This window comes from Melopsittacus undulatus, chromosome 13, assembly GCF_012275295.1.
Source record: "Melopsittacus undulatus isolate bMelUnd1 chromosome 13, bMelUnd1.mat.Z, whole genome shotgun sequence".
NCBI lineage: Eukaryota > Metazoa > Chordata > Aves > Psittaciformes > Psittaculidae > Melopsittacus > Melopsittacus undulatus.
In genome coordinates, this window is record NC_047539.1 from 9,540,920 (window position 1) to 9,562,599 (window position 21,680).

The 21,680-nt window shown below is 46.6% G+C and overlaps 1 protein-coding gene across 3 annotated transcripts in view; it reads left to right on the forward strand.

The window, feature by feature from the left end:
- The window catches only part of SSH2 (slingshot protein phosphatase 2), a 92,294-nt gene that overhangs the window by 29,045 nt on the left and 41,569 nt on the right, over positions 1–21,680 (forward strand). For 2 of the 3 annotated variants that reach the window (XM_034068731.1, XM_034068730.1), the window contains exon 2: positions 441–484. In XM_034068731.1, coding sequence (XP_033924622.1) covers positions 441–484 — 44 coding nt within the window. Of the gene's footprint in view, positions 1–440; positions 485–11,436; positions 11,493–21,680 lie in introns of those variants that run through there. The other variant, XM_013127439.3, reaches the window with a different exon arrangement.

Genomic DNA, 21,680 nt, shown 5'->3' on the forward strand with positions numbered 1-21,680 from the left:
TAATCTATCTGCACTCACCCAGTCCTATTTGTCAGTTCACTACTTGCTGGTTTTGTGGATTTTTACACTTGATTGCTGGCATTGACTGTGAATTAATATGATCTATGTAAAGGTAACTGAAAAACCCAGAGGTTTTTGCCCAGAAGTAAACTATGTGTTTACTCAGCCTGCCTTGTTTGGCAGGGGTCACTGGAAGTCCACACCAGAGCATGCTAAGTCCTGCAATGGCAAAAATCCTTGGGATGTTGAGTTCTTAAGTGAGTTTTGAGAGAACACGAAGTGACAGCTGAGCAGGGAGTGAGCTCCTCTGCACTGACAGCGACATGCAGAAGCAGGGAGAGTTTCCTTTGCCTTCTACAATCAGACCAGTGAGATGCAAGCCTTTGGATTCTGCATTTATTAAAGTATATTAACTTTTTTCTCCTTTCCTGTATATGCAGGAGGCAGACAGTGGGGAAGAAGAATGCCGGTCCCAGCCCAGAAGGTAAGATTGTTACTTGAGGCTTGCAAGAGTCCTCAAGGATCTCTTTCTGTGTAAAATGTTCCACAGGGGGGTTGTTGTTGTTCTATTCTGCATCATTTTTTCTCTGTTGTTAATATTGCACAACTGTCTTATATGTACCTTACCGAAAAATGTCTTGAACTGGCCTGAACGATGCTCCCAGTAAAGGGGTTGCTGCAGTAGCAAATGGAAAATATCAGATAAACACTAAAAAATATCTGTGGGGAACAGTTTGCAAAGCTGTCAGTGAGTATATTCACCAAACTGTTGTTTGCATCCAGGAAGGGGTGTCCTGCCTGAAGACACCACTTCTCTGTATATGTGGAGACTTTGTATCTGAGGAATAAACCCAGATTGTGTTGTTCCTTAGCTCCCTCCAGTGTCCTGTGTTGTTCCTTGGGATTTGGGCCAGAATGTTCTGAGAGGAATAACCATACTAATGAACTCTGGTTCTCTGGTTAAAAGTCTCTGTTGCCATCAAGAGGTGAACTGGTTTTGCCTGGTTAGCAGGAGTATCACAGGAGAGACTTCAGCAGTGGTGGTCGTCCTCTAGCTGTGTTTCATCTCCTGGTTAGGCCATTGTGTACATGGGATCTGTGAAAAGCTGTACATCTAGAAGCTGAAGCATGGGGTGATCCTATGCCATAGGGGCACCTGCTGCTTAAAATAGCATGTTCAGTGGATGTGTAGCTGCTTGCTACTGACGCAGATCATCAAACATCTCCTCCAGAGTTAAGAGAACATTGAGAATCTGCAGGGGTTTCTTTAAGTTGGGGTTGTTTTGCCTGGAGATGTTCACCTTTTGTAAATGCTGATTTCAGTTGTTTCAGGAAGAACCAGTTTTGATGAATGCTTCTCCAGTGAAATTTGGCTGATCGAATGGTGACAAGTGTTAATGATGATTTCATAATGTAGTCGTAGTCTTAAGGGTGGACTTCTTGAAGCCTTGTAAGCTTTGTCTCCTATCCTCTAAGCCATCAAAAGAATTATTTCAGTTAAACTTAATAAAAGCAGGAACTCTGTCTACCAGGTAACTCCTCCAGCAGCAGGAGCACTAAAACCTTCCAGTCAACTTTTAGGAAGGGCAAAGATTCCCTCCAGAGGGAGTAGAGGGGAAGTGAAGGTGAAATAGTTCTCCCTTTATGAGCTCTTTGGCTGTGCAGTTCTTTCCTTAATGTTGTTTTTGTGAGTAGGTAACGACAGAAGCTGTCATTTCTAGTATTCAGAAGGTCTGAACAAGATTTGGCCTTTGGGTTTGGGGCCAACTTGGATGAATCTGCAAAAGAAAACTGCTTGCCCATTCCCATGATTTCAGCAGAGTCCTGTGATCGCATGGCCCAGGGAAGGTGACTGGTCTGTTTCCTTCAGTCTTCTATCCTGAAATGATGATTTTAAAATTGCTGTTCCTTCATTTTACAACTTCCATGACAGAGAGGAAAGCTGGAAAGCACAATTCCCAAAGGCTCAAATTGCACTCGGCTAAACTCCGATTTTTCATTCCCCTCTTAGCCTTCCAGCAGTCACAAGATCAACTCATGACTTGATCTCAGTATACATAATGTATTGGAAGGGATGGGAGGTATTTAATTGTTGTGGGCACTTAGCAACAATTGTAGGTTCGGTTTGAAAGGAGCACTTTTTTAATAGATTTGGAATAGCTTCCTGTGGTAGGAAATGACAACCTGCTGTTGATGTGGTGATGTGAACCGCCTGCCTCCTGTGACCGGGGTCAGAAAGCTAACTGAAACCAAGAGCCTTTGCAGGGAAAACAAGGGGGTGGGTGTTAAATGGGTTTGATTACAGCAGCATAAAAATAATACAGTCAAAAGGGGCAAGTAATGAACCTGGAGCCCTGCTGTGGAGGAGTAGCAGATGTATGTAAAGAGCTCTTGAGTATATCTGAGCCCCAGATTGCAAGGGAACATAGCAAGTAGCAGCTATTGCAAATCCAGACAGTAAAAAGGCAGTGGCCTAAGTTTGGCTTTAAAAGCGAGGTATGTTATCAGCTTCAGTGCCATCGAGGTATCGCGCAGCAGCAGCCTGACATTCCTACCTGCCTGCCTGGGCAAGGCCAGGCTGGTGAAGCTCTCCTGAGGCGGAACTCAGGTGACCTGGCTGTAGCTCCAGCCAGTTTGGGGTGGGATTTTTGCCATTTGTAAGATTCCTCGGATGAGGAGTCCTGTTGTCTCCTGCACTCCTGTAAAATGTGCTCAAACACTACCTCAGGCTATCATGGTTGGCATCAAGCGAGCCCAGACTCGTCATGTTAACTGGTCCCGTTAACTGGATGTGGAATGCACGACTCAGGTAGTACTAAAGCATGTTTGGGTTAATAAAATAACTTTTCAGTATTTATTAAGTAGGATATTAGTGCATAGAGATGTTAATGCTTGCAATGGAATTAGCTTAAGACCTAAGCATAAGCACATAGATGTGTTTGGTGTTGGGAGATGTTTGCAGTGATCAGTCTGGAGGATCGTTAAGTCCAGCCTTCATTTCCTTCCTCCTGAGTCCCCATGTCTCTGCACAATCTAGGGACTGCTGTCTCAAAAGAGACAGATGTTCCATTTGGATCCAGCTCCACAGCATTGTTAGTCCAGTGCCTAGCAATTTCTTGATAGCTTTTTGTGTTAGGTTTCTGCTCCTTATCTTTTCTCACTGATGAGCTATGGGATATATATTGAGGCAAAGGACATATTGAGGCAGGACAGCAGGAGTGACTAATTGAATGACTGTGCTTGTTGAGCAGAGGCTGTGAAGAACAGCCAGTCTAAAATGTCCTCCAAAGAGGCAGAGGAATTTGTTTCAAACAGGAGCTCAAACTTTTTTGGGTAGGTACATCAAGATCATGATCCATAAAACAAACAATCTGCCTGGTTACTGTTCTGGTTGTGCTTTTTAAGATCTAACAGCACAGAGGCCTCATTGCATGGGCTCTTGTCTCATGGGTGAGGGAGAGGAAGTGTGTGAAAACATTGTTTAAACTTAAACCTGCTCTACAGAGCAAGCAAATGACATGACAAGTCTGCGCTCGCCACAGGACTGCTTCTGCCAGCACCATCGTGGAACAAGGAGCTTTCTGCTTTGTGAACTGGCAAAATCCACTTAAAGCTTTTCTCCAAGAGATGGGAAGAGTTATGGGAGGTGCAGAGGGAGGGTTCATGCCTGCTCTGCAGGAGGGTCTCTGTAACCTGCTGTAGCTGTGACCATTCTTGCGCTTTATGGGTGAAATCCCCAAGCCCCTAACATAGGTCCAATTTTTGCTTTGGAGTCCCTTATGGAGCCAGTCCTTGTCACCTGTCTAACTCTTGGCTAATGGGACTGGGAGAGAGTAATACATAAGCAGATGTCCTGGAGAATCTATTTATTATATTTATTATCTTCATAGCTGCTTTCTAGACATTTTTATTAGGCTATCTGGAAGCTGTACAGCCAGCTGGCCTGTGCATCTCTCCTCCTGTCCCCAGACATCCTGCCACGCTGAATACACTCTAAATGGAGCATCTGCGTTAACAATCTCATTGCATCATCCTGATGTTGTTAAAACTTACCTAAAACGCATGTGTATTGAGCTCAGAGTTGTATTTACACCAACTGATGTATTGACAGTCATGTTTTGTGTGCTCTGCGCCAAGGTTGCAAGGATTCAGCATCTTTGTTTTGCTGACAAACGACATCTCCAGGGCCCAGGGCAGCAGTGGTGCTGCAGTCTGCGTCGGATTTGCTGTCAGGATCTGCTGGTTGCTTTTGGGGTTTATGTTTTAAAGTGTGCCTCTATTTCCACACTGTGAATTTACCACTTCTGTGTGCTCTGAAACCCCAGTGGCTGCTGAAATGCAGCATTTTAGGCTGCGCAGTAACTGCTGCATCTAAAACTGGGTGGGCTGTGTTGCCCCCATGGCTGCTGTGGGGGCTGCAGGGGAATTCTTTGAACTTTATGGCCTGGCTCTTGCTCAGGCTAAAGTCCGTTTGCTTGGGTAAAGCTGAGGAGCCCGTCACTCCCTTCAAGTGCCATAGGAAGTGATGAGGTCCTGCTCAAAATCTGGGGGTTGTTACCTGGGAATGTTCTCTAAAAGTGCTTTTCCTTCCCTCTTTGGGTGGTGTGAAAAAAACCGAAAGAACTCAAACCAAACCACATTTTGCAGCCCAAGTATGCTTAGCTTCTGGTTTGTTGTTTTTAGTCAAAATAGTTCCTTCCAGGAGTGAACTGGGAAGGAAAGCAAATCAGATTATTGCCATGATAGCAGCTGGATATGCCAAGATGCCTCAAGGTTTCAAGCTGTGAGCAAATACCTTTGTTTTAGGAGCGGAAGACCACAGTCTGATGCAGGAGCTTATGGTTTGTAACAGCGTAAAAGTTGCTTTTCAAACAGGAAGTGGAATTGGTGCATGTGTTTCATTGTAGAGGGCAACAGCTCAATAAATCATAAGCCAACTTGTTTGCTTTTTAGACTGAGACCTGTTGTAAGCATCGCCCTACTTCTGGGTTGTGGCAGAGGGGTGCTAGTCCCCGGGGGTACCGAACTGACTGCACTTCAGAAGGCTCACGTACAGTCCATGGTGAGATGTGTGAGTCTGCAGCACTTTTTACCTGCTGTGGCTCTTAGAGATGTGTATCATCACCATTTGGTGCTCCTGTGGCAGGCTCCTGACACTTACGGTTATCCTTAGAGCCTATCTGCTCTTGCAAGAGACTTCCAAAAACCACTGGCTGTGAGTTCTAGGAGCTAAACCTGCCTTGTGCTTCCTTTGCTTGCTGCTGCAGTTGCCAGACACTTACTCTGTTGGTACTTGAACAGTAGCTGGATCTTCTAATGGGCGTACAAGACGGTTTGTAACTTCAGATCTTGAGTGAGAGGGGACTGTGTGTGTAGCGTACAGGAAAGCCTGTGTTTATCCATGCCGGAGTTTACTAAGCTCTTGCAGTATGAACCTTATCTTTAGAATGTGTTTCCTGAATCCATCTTTCTGTCTTTCCTTTCAGTGACAGCTTAGCTTCCCTGTGGCATTCGCTACAGCTGCTTGTGGAGAATGTAATACTGAGATAAAAGAGCAGTTCTGTTAATCTGCCAGCTCTGCTGACCACCAGAAACAGTTCTGAGGGCCACCAAAGCGGGTCTGTGGTCTCCAGTTTTGATTACCAGCTGGTTTATCACCAAACTGTGAGCAAAGATACAGCACTTGTAGTAAAACCCAGGGGTCACTGCAAGTTCTGTGTCTGTGCTTGCAGCATGGCCAGTCTGATTACATACCTGTGGATCACAGTAATGTGTAAGGTGACTTCAGGTGTGATCTGCAGGATCAAGCAGATGAATGTTGTTGCATTGTGAGGTAAACAGGATGCTGCAGCAGGGAACTCGATCAACATGTGAATGCTTATGAAGGAGATTTTTAATGTGTCAATCTAAGCATGTGAACAGAGCAGAGTGAGGAACAAGGCAAAGACAAACTGGGAAGTAAAAGGAATGAAGGTGAGTCAGGTCCTTCAGCTCCCAAAAGGGTCTGCTTAGCACAGAGCAAGCCCAGAACTGCCCCCATGCAGTTGGGCTCCTTCTTTAGAGGTTAGCAAAGAAGGATCTGATCAGGAGGTGCTGTAAAGATTCCATACGTGCTCATGTTTCCTGCCGAGCATGAACCAGGTGCTCTAAGGTAGATGAATCTAAGTTAAGGAAAGATTCCTGTTGTAAATAGAAAGGGACACAGCTCAGGTCCCTTCAGTCTTCTTTGCTTCTGCCTCTGTAAAAGGGGTGTAATTGAGCATTGACGTCTTTGTGTCAGACCCTCTAAGATTTAATGATAAGTAAACTATGCAATGACTGGGTGTGGGGTTTGTGAGGGAAGGGTTTAATGAAGTGATAATATTGCAAAATAGGTGTTGAATTCTCAGCTAAGAAGCCTAATCGTTGATCAGGTTTGGCCACTGACCAAAAGGGCTTTAAAAGCAGGAGTTTGTTCTTTCTGTGATGCTTATCGCCCTATCCCTATGCCTGTCTGATTTCTTTGCTCCAGAACTAGAAACAGAAATACTCTTTGACAGCTTAAATAACCAAATTTGGAACGTGGCTTCCTGTTCTGACTGGTTCTTCAGGATTCAAGTATAGTTTTGCATGCTTTCCCTGTTCCTGCCTCCCCCCTCTTTTTTAACTAGATATGGGCTCCTTTCTAATTACTTTGTTACATTTCCCTTACTGTGTGTAATAACACTGCTGTATCTCCATGCTGCCTTGGTGGGTGGTAAGCCTCTCACTCACTGGGGAAGCTTTGTTGCTTTCCTGTGTCTCATTCTGCCCTGCATGCATTGGCTTGTTCGTGATCCCTGCTACTGAAGAGGCTTCATGTTTTCCTGATAAATTGGACTACATAATGCAGAAGGCTTTGTCTCACATAATAACAATGGCCAAAAGACTCTTGACAGAGCAACTTCTCCCTCTGTGGTGGGGAGGAGCAGTAGGAGATGAGCACAGGAGGTGCTGCTCTCAACGGCTTGCTCCGTACCTGTTCACGGTGTAAGGCTCTCCCCAGATAAGTCATCTGTGTGGAGTCTTAATCCACTCAGACTCATCTGTAGCCTGTTCATTATGTCCTCACAGCAACAGGATGAATTAACTGACCTCCACCAAAACAAAAGCAGGGCTATCTGATCCCTTGACTCTCAAGCAGCTTGAGTGTGGCACCATATTCTTCCAAGCTGCTTTTTAGGGCTGTTTTTACCCCATAAGACGTGACGCTGAGACAGCTGCCTTTGTGGGGAAGCCCTGAATACAGCTGCTGATGAGAAAAACAAAGCAATTGCCCGCCCTCTGCACATGGAAATGAACTTGCTGCCTCTGCTCTCTCTGTGCAGGACTCCAGTGCTTGGAGCAGCAACATGTTGTTTTCCAGAGTGCGGAATTTGTCATAAATGACATGGGAAACAGCTGCCCAGCAGTGAAGAACAACCTCTCCATGTGCACAGCGAAGGTGGCTGGGCAGGCAGTGCTATAGCTCATCGCTCCGTGGGGAGAGGATGCAGTGGTGCTGAGGGGGAGGTTTGTTGTTAGAGCAGCAGCTTCACAAGTTGTTCTCATCATGCCCTGAAAACACAAGTGCAGGTTGTGCATCACTTTATCTGTTACACTGGTACTAATGGATCGACGCCAAAATTCCTACGCCTGACAACCTCCCACTGTTCACTTTACCTTGAACATGACTAACGTTACAGCTGTAGTACCTTCCACAGGTTTACCCCGCTGTGCTGGAGGAAGAGAGGAATATTCCTTGCTTCAGTACTTGGACTTCAGTCCAAAGGCACTTAAAATAATACCCAACCCTTCATACCCACTGGAGTAAGTTTCTAGAGAGACTATGGCAATCTATCATCTTCATTAGGGCTCTTCAAAAGCAGAGAACTGAGAGGACCAGAGAAAGCCTTGTTGGCAGATACATTCCAAAATGAAAAGAGGTCACCGGGCCCCAGTGTAGGGTAAGAATTGAACATGCCCAATCAGACAATCAGTGCCCTGGACTTAATCATCTTGGCACATGAGCAGACACTCAGCAAACCCGTGTGGGATAGGAGTGGGTGGAATGAGGTGACACCCACACCTTTTTGTAGTCTGACAAGCAGCAAATCCGCCTTAAGCTGTTGATCTTGGATGGAAACATCAGCTTGATTAATGTCCTCTTTGCACAGGAGCTATGTGCATTGACAGGACTATGTCCAGCTGAAAGCATGCTTTCTGCAAGTGTGAAATCTGTGCATGCTAATGCAAAACCTGGCTTCATGTGTTTTTACTGGTGATCTATGCGCTGAGGCCCCAGCTGTACAAGGAGGATCCCGTTTGCAACCTACAAGCCCTCTATAGGACACAGAATTACTCTATTACATCATTGCAAGATCAAAACATGTTAAAATGGGTAAGGACACTAAGGCAGCTGAATAAACCATGTATTTTATTTTTCACTGTTTTATATGATTCCCTGTGAGGGTGCTGAGGCACTGGCACAGGGTGCCCAGAGAAGCTGTGGCTGCCCCATCCCTGGCAGTGCTCAAGGCCAGGTTGGACACAGGGGCTTGGAGCAGCTGCTCCAGTGGAAGGTGTCCCTGCCCGTGGCAGGGGTTGGGACTGGATGAGCTTTAAGGTCCCTTCCAACCCAAACTGTTAAGTGATTTTCAGCCTTATTGTCTGTCAGACAGAACACTACAAGTCAATCCAAGACATTTGTACATGCATGTTTCCCTTCTATGCCCTTAGACTTCTCTCCAGAATTGGCTCTGGTGGGCATTCCCTCTGTTCCCTGCTCCTGAAGTACCTGGCTGGATGTCCTGAGCACTCTTTGTCATAGGTTTTTTCCACTTTGCTTCCCTAACTGGTTCTAGCTGCTGGAGTAGCCGGCTTAGTTAGTGTTGCAAAGGTTTGGGGATGGGTATTTTTACAGTCCGCCTTGCACAATGTATGGAACTGCAGTTTATTAGTCTGTGGTAGTGTGCAAAGGTTAAATGAAACCCTGCTGCCCAGCAAGGGTCCCGTTGTGCTGAGCGCAGACCTGGTGTTGTTTACCACTTGCAGCATGGCCCTGCTAATCCTGTGACCTCCTGTGGAGCACAAAATGCCGACTGAAACTCGGACAGGCAGTGCCTGTCCCCTGCAGCAAAGGATAATTCCGTGCGCTGGACTGGGAAGCACACGAGATCCCAGACAGACTGACTTGCGTCGTGTCATAGGGTGATTAACAGCTGTGCTCACATGCTCCATGGCAGCACAGTGGTGATTGAGACTGCTACCTGTCATCGCTGCAATTTGGTGCACTTTAAATTCTTCATGTGCTCATCCCAGCACAGTGCACCTGCTTCCAGCAAGGAGCAGCTTCTTGCTGTCTTGTGACCTGCTGCCTTCAACTTCATCTTGTTGGGCATCCCCTCAAAGCCCTTTCTTCCTGCTTGCTCCTGCACATGGTGAGAGATCAGGTTGTGGGGTCAGTCCTTGCGCTCAGGTCTAAATGTAGGATGTGACTTTGGCAAAGAAATGAGGGTGTTTCTTAATCCTGATTTTAAAAAGCAGGATGTGAAAATAACCCAGGCTGTACCAACAGGAACTGAAACACTTGTCTGTAGTGTGTACCCTATGTACCCTAAAGGCAGGGTCAGTCTTAGGCTGGTGTTGCAATCTTTATGGCAACAAAACCACGTTCAAATACTTCTTATTAGATCAGATTTCCATGTATGAAGTTATTCAAGAATTTTCTTCTACTGTTTTCTAAAGGTTAAAAAAAAAGCTGGAATATTGTATCATCTTTTGGTCTCCTGGCATATGGACATGCAGTGCATGGTTGTATTAATCCAGGACTAATTCATTTACAAATCTATTATCCATATGTTATGAGTAGCTGCTTGGAGAGTATTGCTTGTAGTTAATCACTGCACTTGTTTTGAGCAGTTTTTAAGGGCTTGCCTTTGTAATGTTAGTTGCATGTAAGAAATCCTGATGTCTGTTTAGTCTTCTACAGTGCTTGAATAAAGCCCTTAAGTTATTAATTAGAACAGAAGTTCTGGGTTTGTTTTTCAGTCTATGAATGTGTGGTATGTGTTACTACTGAAGATGAGGTTCTTGCCAGTCCCTTGACCTCTGGAGGGATTGAGTTACCTCCATTTCTGTAATGTCCTCATTTTTCCATTCTTGCACTGACTTCATTTCTGCCTCAGAACATGATTTTTTTTGGCACTGCAGCAAGTTGGCACTGCATTTTCTTTACAGCTGTGAGGAACCATTACCAGAGATGTATTCCTGGCTATATAAGATGACATTGCTTAAATTAATGCAACCAAGCCATGTTCTAGCAAAACCTGCAGAATCACAGATCCGCTGCTTTGTCCTCTCTGTGCATCCCCAATGGCCGAGACCTTTCAGACAATGCTTCTTCCTAGTATCTAATGGCAATCTCCCCTGTGTCAGATTAAAGCCATTAAGTAGTTAGTAACAGTAAGTGTATGTGTTTAAATTTACATCGTCCATTGCCATCATTGCCATCTCGCAGGAGCTGGGCATGTGCCATCCGCATCAGGCAATGTAAGAGCACTCAGTGTATTATCTGCATCCCTCCTTGCTGTGATGTCCTGTGTTCCTATGGGAAACACTGAACAAACTTCTGAGGTTCCTGGGCTGTTTTTCCATTGCTTGCTGGGTGTGAGGGCTGGAGAATGCGGATCTGGAACAGGCAGTTACTGCCTTGGGGTTGTCCTGTGTGCAGGGCTGGATGGGGTGGGCTCTGCCATTAAACAAAACTCTGTTTAATAGTTGCCCTTGTGCTGTAATATCTGAATTCCTCTCTGCAGTGGAAAACTCAGCTGCTTGCGCTGCAATTCCCAGCAGCCAGAGGACGGGATTTGTGTTCTAAGGAACTTCCTTTCTTCCTTTTCTCAGGAGATACAGTGGAGCTAAAGATGAAACAGCACCAAAAGGCTTCTCCTTTGGCAGAAATGAGTTGTCACATCTCTGCATAGGAAAATTATTGCCAAGAACTATTCCCTTCCCGCTGTCTCCTGCAGGAGAGATATTAACATCAGTTCCTGAGCACCCGAGTTGTGCTGCCTGCTTTTTGCATGAAGGAATCTTTTGATGTGCTGCTTCAAACCTCGTTTCAGTTCTGTGGCCTGGATGTAGGGGGAAAGGGAATAACAAAAGCAATTATTAATAATAATGATAATGATAAAATAACTGAAAACCCCCCCAAACCCCATGCACGGGGTTTCCCATCCCCTTCCCCTCTCACCCTCCCGGGACAATCAGCGGTCAAATCCCGGTCCCGGACCGCCCGGGACCGAGCGTCCACGTGCGGGCGGAGGGCGGGGCTGTGGGCGGGGCCTGCGGAAGCCCCGCCCCGTTCCCGGGGCTGCTCCTGCGCAGTGTGCGCGGGCAGAGCGGAGCGGCGGGTCCCGATGCCGCGGGGCAGCCGCGATGATCCCGTACTTCTCTGATAACGCCGTTATCTCCCAGGGCACCATCGCTCAGCTGTGAGTACCGGCAGGGACCGCATCGCGCCTGCCCCGGCTCCGAACGGGCTCCTCTCACCGGGGCTGCGGGTTCCCTTCGGGTAAACTTTCCCCGGGGCTGCGGGAGCACCGGTACCGGCGGCTCCGGCTTCTCCCGTTCCCTCTGCCGCTGTCTGGGGGAGGGTTGTCCCTACAGCAGCTTTGGGTGCGCACTTCCATAAGCATCGCTCAGGGGAACCCGGGGCTCCTCGTCCTCTCGCCGTGCGGCCGGTTCCGTGCCCGGTGCGGAGCTGCAGCGCTCTCCCCTCGCCGCCGCCGGGCTGTGCCGTGCTAGCGAGGTGCGAGCCTCCAGTGGCCGCGTCCCTTGTCCCCCTCTTTCGGGCTTTAAGCAGAGCTTAGTCCCTATTTGATTCCTTGGGAGCTGCGGCTTTGGGGTTGGTGTTTTCAGTTGATGCAATAGGAGTAGGACTGAGGTCTCACACTCGGGACCTGCAGGTCAGGAGGGGTACACGTGAACTGATGCCCGGTTTTAAGTCCTGTCAGTCTTTGGGCAGCTCTAAAGTGCCTTGTGAGTGGCTGTGACCATATTAAGGTGCTGGAAAGCTCGGGCTGTCCCGCTGCCCCCCTCCCCCTTTGAAATGCAGATACAAATAATCGTTTAATTTATGGACGATTAACAGCGACTGCCCGAGTTGTGGGGCTGAGCTGGAAGGATTAAGAGGGCAATGGGTGCTATGGGGTGGTAGATAAGGTGTTTAGAGAGCGTAGTCCCTGCGGTAAAGCCAGTGTTTGATATTCCTTTAAAAAAGCCAGTGGCTGGTTTATCTCTTGGAAGCGTCATGAAAGGCTTCAAGATAGCAGGATAAAAGGCAGGGTCCCACCTGCAACTGGGTTCTTGTCCTGCTAGAAATGGAGCTCACACGAGGCATATCTGTACGAGGCATATCTACTTTAGCAGATATTCGTGCTTATGCTCATATGGAAGTAAGTCCCTGGACTCTGTGGCCTCTTGTTTGAGTGCTGGCAATCCCTCCTGGAGCTGGTAATCAGTTTAGTTCAGTCTCTCTGAGCCTTTCATGCTCAGCCCAAAATACTTAGTCATTTTTTCCCCTCGTGGTGTTGCCTGTAAATGTTACAGCTTTCCTTGGGGTTCCTGATAAAGGAGGTTTAAGGGTGATACACCTGAACTGTTCCGTTGAAGCAGGGATGAAGATGGGATATGGGAAGCAGCAATAATCCTGGAATTGTGGCAAAGCCCTAACCTACCATAGGCTGAAACATTTCCTTACAGCTCACCATGATTTACCAAACTCTGTTAGGTAGCTGGGTAACAACTTAAGTGCTTTTAAGTTGTTTGTCCTATACTCTGCTCAAACACTTAACCCACGGCTTGAGCCTGTACGGAAAGGGATCAAAGGAAGAGGAAATGCTGCTTGTCTCTGCTCTCCCATCACATGTTGCCCTGCAGGGTTGTATCTAGTAGTAGTTTAAATGGCCGCTTGGTTGGAAGGACCACCCTTTCCTTTTCTGGGGAGGGAGATAACCCAGTTATCAGAGGAGCTTATGCTGTCCTTTGCCTCCTGGAAGGCAAGATTAATAAGCATGAGAATGACAGAGCTTTTGGCCTACACATGAATGCTCGCACAAGGCTGAGTGCTGGATTAACATCTGATAGTGTTCTCAATCAGGACAGTGCCCTCGCTTTCAGGCCAGCATAATAAAGACCTGTTTAAAGTTTATGCACCTAATTACAACTTCACAAAGGCTGATTAATATTGGGTGTCCTTATTTCATCGTGGGCAAGACCTAAAAATCCAGATTTTGGTGTTTTGCTGGGCTAAAAATGTATTCTCTGTGGAATGGGAAGGGCAGTGGTGAGCCCAATGTTATCAGAAACTTCTGTTTCAGTGTATTCTTTAGTAGATGTATTTGGCTAATCAGCTCTGACTTTCAGAGATCAGCAGAAATTGCTCTTGTGTTGACGCTTTTAGGCAGTAATGTAGTCAGCTGCTCTGGGTCGAATTCGTTTCAGGTTCACAAGGATTCAAATAGGATCCGAGAGACTTGTGTTGATCAGAAATGCTCCAGTTTTGTAGCTGTGCCTCATTCCAGAAAGTCTTGCTGCTTTCATTGACCCTAGGGGGAATTCTGCTGATTGATCAGGGCTTTTTTATGTGGAGAATGCAAAATATACCTTGGTCAGTTAAAACTCTAAGGCAGCTGATGGACAGAAAAAAGCCCAAATTCAGCCATTTTGCAAATTCCAACACATTTTTAGCATAAGAAACCTGGAAAAAATGCCATAGATCCGTTCTTCCTGCCTGCGGTTGCTTCCTCTGCTTTTGGCCAAGCTTTAGGTATTTAATTCATTGTTGGTGCCCCTGAAGTGTTTTTTCCACATCCCTGTGATAATGCCAAATTCTTCTGTCACTCTGTTTTCCTCTTTATCTGGGTAGCAAAATGGGATTATCCAGTGATTAGGGGGCTCAGCTGGGAATCAGGAAGACCCAGCTCTGGCTCCCTGCTGCACCACATCCTTCCTGTGTGACCATGGCAAAGTCCCACCAGGCTGGTGTTTATCAAGGGAGTGGGGTCCAAAGGTACAGATGGTCCTCAGCCTTTCCTTCTAACCTGAGAATTAACCTCCTGCCTTTGGTGCCTGCATCCTCTGGGTGGGTTTGTGCATTTTTTATGTGTTTAAGTACTTTTCTCTCTGCCTCAACTTCCTTTCTGCAAAGCAGCAGCCAGAGCCCTCCCTGGGCTCACGTTGAGCACATGTTAATACTGTTTACTACTTCATCCTCCAACAGTTTGGAGCCAGATGGGTCTAAATCTGTGAATAAGCTTGCTCCTTTCCATGGTTCTCATACTTGCTTCCTACTGGTCTGTTTTCTGTTATGAGATGTTAACTGATAGTTTTATCATGGGGGGGGAAGAAAGTAGGAGCTGGAATAGAGAAGTTCAGTGTTGTGAGTATTTGGAGCTCTTAAAAAGTAAAGCCAACAAGTTAAACACTATGATTTTAAGCAGAAGGTTAAAGGTAGACACACAGTGTTCTGGCAGGCTTGGCTGTTGCTCTATCACACACTCGGTTTTCTTTTAAGTGATAAAGCATGGTGTGAAGAAACCACACGCTTCACGTAAGAGGAAGTCACAGGCTGTGCAGGTAGTCACAAACTCCACTAAACTACAGCACGGGGTGGTTCAGGCTCATTGTGCTGCCTCCTCCTTGCTGCAGCCTGTCTTTGTGCCCAGCCTGCCTTGCCCCTTGTCCTCTCCCACCCCTTTCATTCACCCTTGTCATGCAGCCAAGGCTTTTATGGAGGAAATTTCATGACCAGCTCATTCTGAATTGTGCAAAGTCAGGAGCTTTAGGTGCTGTTGCTATTGTTTGGAGAGCTGCTTATTTATTTCTTTATTGAATGGGAAACCTTACAACATTGTCTTTTAACTGCTCACAATGTTAGTGTAGCCAAAAACCTTGACCGTGCAGCAATTAGACCGCAATCCTCCGAGCAGCGTGTTATTGGAAATCTTTAATTGCCTTTGTGCCATTGTAAGTGCTGTATCCCTGAGCATTTCACCCTTGTGCTGAGAGTCAGGGATACTTAAGGGTTGATGGGGAGGTTCTTTGAAACAGCTGCTCAGAAGGCTGGAAGAGCAGCAGGGTGATTCCAGTTACTGCTCTCAGCTCCAGCTGAAGTTGCTGAGGGTCGCTCTGGTTGGAGATGCTTGAGATACAGAAACCAGTTGGTGAGCTCTTCATCTCTGGTAGGATCAGTGCGGACTGCAGCAGTTCTGTTTTCCATTTAATTGTGCACTATGTTCCTTGTATGACTGCAGAAGATGGCTTCATTACTCCATCAAGGATGCAATGGGAATGTGCAGGCAAGGGAACCTGACCCCTTACCCTTCCTGCCCACCCCTCCATGCAGCTGAGCTCACCCTGCGCAGTGGGTGGGCTTCCTGTTGACCAAGCAGAGTCATAGGGGACTTCTCATCTCTTTTAGTACTTTGCTGGTTGCGATAACACAAAATGTGATGCATAAAAGGCCTCTTAATACCCACCGATGATGAAAAGCTTCATGCAAATAAGCAGCGGTAACTGGGTAAGAGTAGTATGCTGTGTGCTCCAGAGTTGATCATTAACTGAGCCAGGGCTGTATTGTTCATAACTACTTTTCCTGTTTGGCTTTTCCTTTTATTCCCCTGGAAGCTATGGGTATTTGTCTCACCGATCCTTCCTGGTGGGGGGTTGGAAGAGGGACAGAGATGGTTATCAGACATAAAATCAAAACTCAAGCAGCAAACCAGTGCTTCAAGGACACCCCCCCACACCACCACCCATTGTAAGCAGTGTGTTTTAGTTAGGAAGCCTGGGCTGCCAAGTCCAGGTTTAAAAAGGCTGTGAATGGTAGAGTCTGTGTTGTCTTGAACCTTCTGCAGATGTCTCTGGAAATGCTTGGGATTTTTCTGGAGACTACAGAGCAGAAGGTCCTGGGTGACATTATCAGCAGAAAAGAGCCTTCTGGGGCCAGCGAGTGGGGTTTTCTTTTTCCAGGACTGCACTTCCTTGTACCTTTATCATGGAGCCCCTGGCTAAAACATTGCTGCATTGTTTTCTAAACAACTTCAGGCTAAGTCTCTTGAAATGCTGCTTCTATCCAGTGTTTGTGGGGTCAGAGAGAGTTGAAGATCCTGCATCCCATCCCGCAGTAGGCTCTGAAGAGTTGCTGCCTCTTGTGCATTGCTCTGACAAACAGCATTTAAATTATCAGCCTCTATGGGCTTAAACCCAGTTCAGCAAATATTTTTTCCCCCAGTGTAATGGATGTGATGTGTACAGAGCAAATCTGCAACTGGAGTTTCCAGCCGAGGTGTTTCACAGCAGCTGGCTGAATGAAGCCCCTATTTCTGCAAACACATGGAGTAAAACTCACTCCTGTCCTTGTGAATGGTTGTGCTAGAGTACTCAGAATACATCCTTTTGATTTGTGTATGCACCTGGCCCAAAGCTTGAATTCCATAGCATGGGAAGTAATGGGAGGCTGGCAATAGTTATTCTGCAGCCCTCTTTGCTGTGTAGGATTAACCGAGTGTTTCGTGGCAGAGAAGCTTTCTGGTTCAAGGACATCAGCCCACAGATGAGGGAGGCTGGGGAGAATAATACCTAAATACCTACAAGAAACCTGGAGAGAGACTTTATGAGGGGATGTAGTATTAGGACAAGAGGGACTGGCTTTAACCTGACCAAGGGGAGAAATCCAGCCCATGAGATCCTGGTGTAGCGTTCACACTTCTTGGCATCAGCAGCTTTTCAGATTTGGGTATTTCTAGGGTATATTAAGGCCACAGACTCCTCAGTGCATTTTCCTGCTTATCCAGTACTTATCTGGCCATCATCCATGTTGTATTTAGCCCTTTGGGGTCTCTGGGTTTATTTGTAATAAGCCATTTAAGAACTACACTTTTCCTGAAAACACCTTTGTTACAAGTAGGTTAAACCCACAGGCTGCTGAACCAGAAACCATTTACTCCTTGCTTTGAAACAAATGATCTTTGTCACTTAGCTGTGAAGTCCTTAGTTTGTTCACACACTTCTCACAATGGCTTAATGAGGTCCATATTGTCTCACCAGCCCAGGTTTTCTCCTCCTGGTGATCTCAGTAACTCCACAGCTCTGGGTTTCACTCACACCCTATTAAACTTCCAGCTTCCCACTGGAAAAGTGCAGATTTGTTCCACCTGGATTTTGTGGTACAGCTCTCATGGAGGCACAGAGATGAATCAGGGTAAGTGCAGCCCTGGGTCCAGTGTTGTCCAGGGTGGGTTGAGACCCCTGCAGAGAGCTGTTGAGATAAGTTGAGCTTAGACTTAACCACTGTTATTGTGGATAATGAACTGTGCTTTATTTCCTGGCTCCCTGTGCTTTGTTTGCCAGCATGAAGAGAATGAATTTGGTCATCTGAGTCTCTTATTGCCCTGCAGCTTAGGGTGTCCCAATGGGATGCTTTGGAGTGGGCTGTTACCTGTGTCTTGGCTCAACCACCCCCAGCTCTGCGAGCGGTGCTGATGGAAAAGCACAAGCAGCTGTATTCCAGGCATATTGCCCATGCTTTGTGAGAGGCTTCAACCAGGTGCGACTGGAGGAGGCTCATTTTGATAAGCAAATGATAAATTTACCTCTGTTAGGACATACTTTAAGGAGGAATCTCAGTTGTGCAAAGGTACAGATGGGAAAAACTACCATTACTCTTCCTTTTGTCCTCTAAAACGTTGCCTGTCTTGTGCTTGCTTTCTGCAGCTCGGTTCTGGATTAAAATGAACCCAAAATTGGGTTTTCTCTTGTTTTCTTTAAGCCTGTGTGGTGGTGTGTGAAGAGTTTGTCACTGCCTGTGTTGTTGTTATTGTTAAGGTTGGCTGTTTGTTTTTTCTCCCCCCCTTTATTTGCTTTAAAGAAGAGATGGAGAAATCACAAACCAAATGCAGAGTGGAACAGCCGCATTCCTCTGTGTTGCAAAGAGGGAAAGCCAGTTCCTCTAAATAAAAACAAGTCATTTGTCAGCACCGTTTCTGGCCCTCCTGTGGGTTTGCCATGGGGAGAAAGTTGTAAGAAAGCAAACAGAGGAATATTCATGTGCCTCCCTAACCAGGAGGATAAACACCCATCCCAGAGCTATGTGAGGACACGTTCAGTGTGGGAGCAGGGCTGGTGGGGATTGTGAAGCCAGGGTAGATGGGCAAGCGCAGGAGCCTGTGTTTGAGACCAGCATCTGCTTGGCAGGACATAGAACCACAGAATGGCTTAGGTTGGAAGGGACCTTAAAGCTCATCCAGTTCCAACCCCTGCCCTGGGCAGGGACTCCTTCCACTGGAGCAGCTGCTCCAAGCCCCTGTGTCCAACCTGGCCTTGAGCACTGCCAGGGATGGGGCAGCCACAGCTTCTCTGGGCACCCTGTGCCAGCGCCTCAGCACCCTCACAGGGAACAGCTTCTGCCTAAGAGCTCAGCTCAGTCTCCCCTTGGGCAGGTTCAAGCCATTCCCCTTGGCCTGTCACTACAGGCCCTTGTCCCAAGCCCCTCTCCAGGGTTCCTGTAGCCCCTTTAGGCACTGGAAGCTGCTCTAAGGCACATCACCAGGTTTCTCAGCACAGCCACCAGAGCAAAACCTTGATTCTGTTGTAATATTACTGCTTTTTTTTTGTCCTTAGTTCCTTCAAGAACATGATGAAATGTTCTACAAGAGGCTCTCTAGCTTGAAATTAAGCAAATATCTATTCTTGAGCCTTTTTAAAAGCCATTTTAAGAGCCTTTTCCCTAAAGTACACTCTGTTCTTGGTAGAGGCTTCTCCAGATCTGTAATACACTGCAGCGTTTAGTATCGCGTTGGTTTTTCTGCTTTAATGTGTGGTTTTTAAAGGGGGTTGCATGCTTTTAGGAAATAGGAAGACCCGAGTTAACCACTGAAAATTGGCTGCCAAAGTGCTTAAAGTGCTAATTCTGGTGAAATTTAGCACCTGACTTTTGCAAGGAGAAACACATCTGGAATCTCTACTCTTCTGAATGCAAACTCTTGTAAAATAAAACTTTATTTAATGTATTTCCAGTTTGAGTCTTAGTCAGCAAATCTTTGCAGGGTTTTTATGTAGTTAGAAACTCCTTGTATGCATTTTGAAGTTAGGCATTGACATCTCCTTTAGCTGAAAGTCCCATTAAGGTGCTAAGAGACTATGTTAATTTGCAGCTGTACTGAGAAGTCAGGATTGAAAAACTGTAGGGTAGGATGATTCACCTTGCTGTGTTTCCTTGATCTGCTTTTTCTGTGAGCAGATATGAAGAATGGATGGTTCAAATGGTGCTTCTTCCCTACTTTTATTTTAAGTATCTGTGTAAAAACATTGCAATTCTTAGGGGCAGTTTGAAGAAGTTCACTTGCTACTTAGAAATATCCCAGTTCCTTTCCCTTCTTGGGGTGTCCATTTCAGCCTTTCACTTGGGAGATGCAGCAGTGATGTTAGACATCCCACAGCCCATCAGCTTCTGTTGGAGGTACTGTATGGTGAGTGATTAATGGAAATTATTTCAGGAATAAAGGACTCCTGGTAAGCTGATCCCTATTCAGAGCCCCAAAAGAAAAAGCAGAGTCACAAGGGATGTTGTCTCCAGGAAGAACTTGGTGTATCTGCAAGCGGAAGAGTTGGATTGGAAAGTGGTGCTGAGTCTGCATATTGAAATGAATCATAATTATATCTCAGGGTCTGATTTGGAGAGCTTTTCCTGATGGCTCCGGAGACTGATGTCACTTACACCAGCAAAATGTTGAGTGCTGTCCTTGGCTCCTGCTGGGGTCCGTGTTGTACTGGGACATAGCAGTGTACTGGGACCCATCTGCTGGGAGCAGAGTGTCTTCAAAGGCTGAGCTACCCCATTCCCTGCAGTGCTGGGTCAGTTAACCCAAAGTGATGCCCTATTTCTACTCTGGTTTGCAGCTTTCCATTGAATCTGAAGTTTGTATTAAACCTGCTTATGCTCAAGATTGTCCTTCTACGTGTTGCCTTGGATTGAAGAAAGGACCAGACTACAAGAAACTATTCCAGCTATGTTTACAGCCACATTAAAAAGTTTGTATTCCCTTAATTGTGGCTTTGCTCTTCCATAAAATGAAGTCACTGGTGTATTTGCTAGGGTGAGCAGATCAATAGCCTGCTTATGGGCTGCATCAGCACAATAGGTAAAGCTCTCTGTGACTTCCAATTTCAGATCAAAACCCTATTGAAAGAAAGCTGGCACGTGGCTGTTCTCTCTGAAACAGTTCACAAACCGCCTCGCGCTGCTGGTTCCCGCTGACTGTCCTTTTTGCTAATCTAAAGGGACAGTCAGTCCTAAACTGATTTTACTGTTTCTGCTGGAAACTGTCATTTAGGGATCGAATAGCCCTCGTGCACGGGGAGGATGCAATAAGAATGAGAGAAAATTGAAAGTGCTGAGTGCAGCATAAGTTAAAATACTGAACAAATAACTTCCTTCTATTTTTTTACAAGTCCAATCCAACAGCCTCTTGATGCTTTTTGATGCTTTTGGTAAACAAGCATCTGCTTCTTTTTAGCTCAGAGGAAAAGGCTTATTAATTCAGCATTGATCTCTTTGTGTAGAGACAGAGTGGTCCTTGTTTTGGTGCTCTATTTACAGGGGTCTGCTAATGTATTTACTGAGGGGCAGGACATGGGGCTGTGATCCGAGCCAGGCTGCTTCCCCAGTGTCATTCCTCCATCCCCTGCCCTGCTCCGGGTGTCAGGGTGGTTGCAGAGCCGAGTCCTGGCATGGTGCTGCTTCACAAGCCCGCAGGACCTCTGCTCCCCTGCCGACCACAGCCACACTCAGTGCTGGCCACCACCAGAACCTGCTACAGAAGCGATGGAGCAATGTCCTCCTCGAGCTGCCTGCATCCAGGCTGTGCTGCTCTGCTCTTCCCAAGCCTACAAGGTCGGGTTTGTCCTGGGGGAGCTGTGGGTGCTGGGGAGGGTGTTGGATGCCCTGCTTTGAGCGGGTGCCAGGGTGTCCTGCTCAGACTGTCCCCATCTTGGGTAGGTGGCCAGTGCTGGCAGTGATTCAGGCAAGTCGGAGATCTCCTTCCATCTTTAAAGTGCTGGGCATACTTTGGCTAAATATAGGTGCCCCCGGACTTGGCTGCTGCGGGGAGGGACAGTATGGTGACCTTAGCGTGTCTGCTGTGACTTGTGTTACAGTTGTATTTAAAGCAGAGGGGTCCTTGTGTGGTGCTGCCAGGCAGCCAAACATGGTCAGGTCTGGCAGCCATGAATCCTGCACGTGCAAGGAGATGGGAGTGAAAATCAGTAGGAAAATACCCTCTCTTAAACATAGTGGGGAGGCAGCTTCCAGGCTTGCTGGTTGTGAACCAACTGCCCGAGGAGGTGTCAGCTCTTGTTTAAGGTCTAAAGAGAAATGTGCTGTGTGTGAAGGCCACACTTTCCAGCTCTGGTGGCAGAGGAGATCATTGTGTGGTTTAAAGATGATCAGCATGGACTGTGCTAATTCCGAGAGGAAAAACAAGATAAGTACGTGTCAGTCAGAGCTGTGTTTTCTGAAGATAACTAATCCACAAGCTCTTTGTTGTTGCTTTTTATCTGATCCTTGATGTGATCAGATTCTCCTATGAAGTTTTCTCATGTTCAAAGTGTTTTTAAGAATA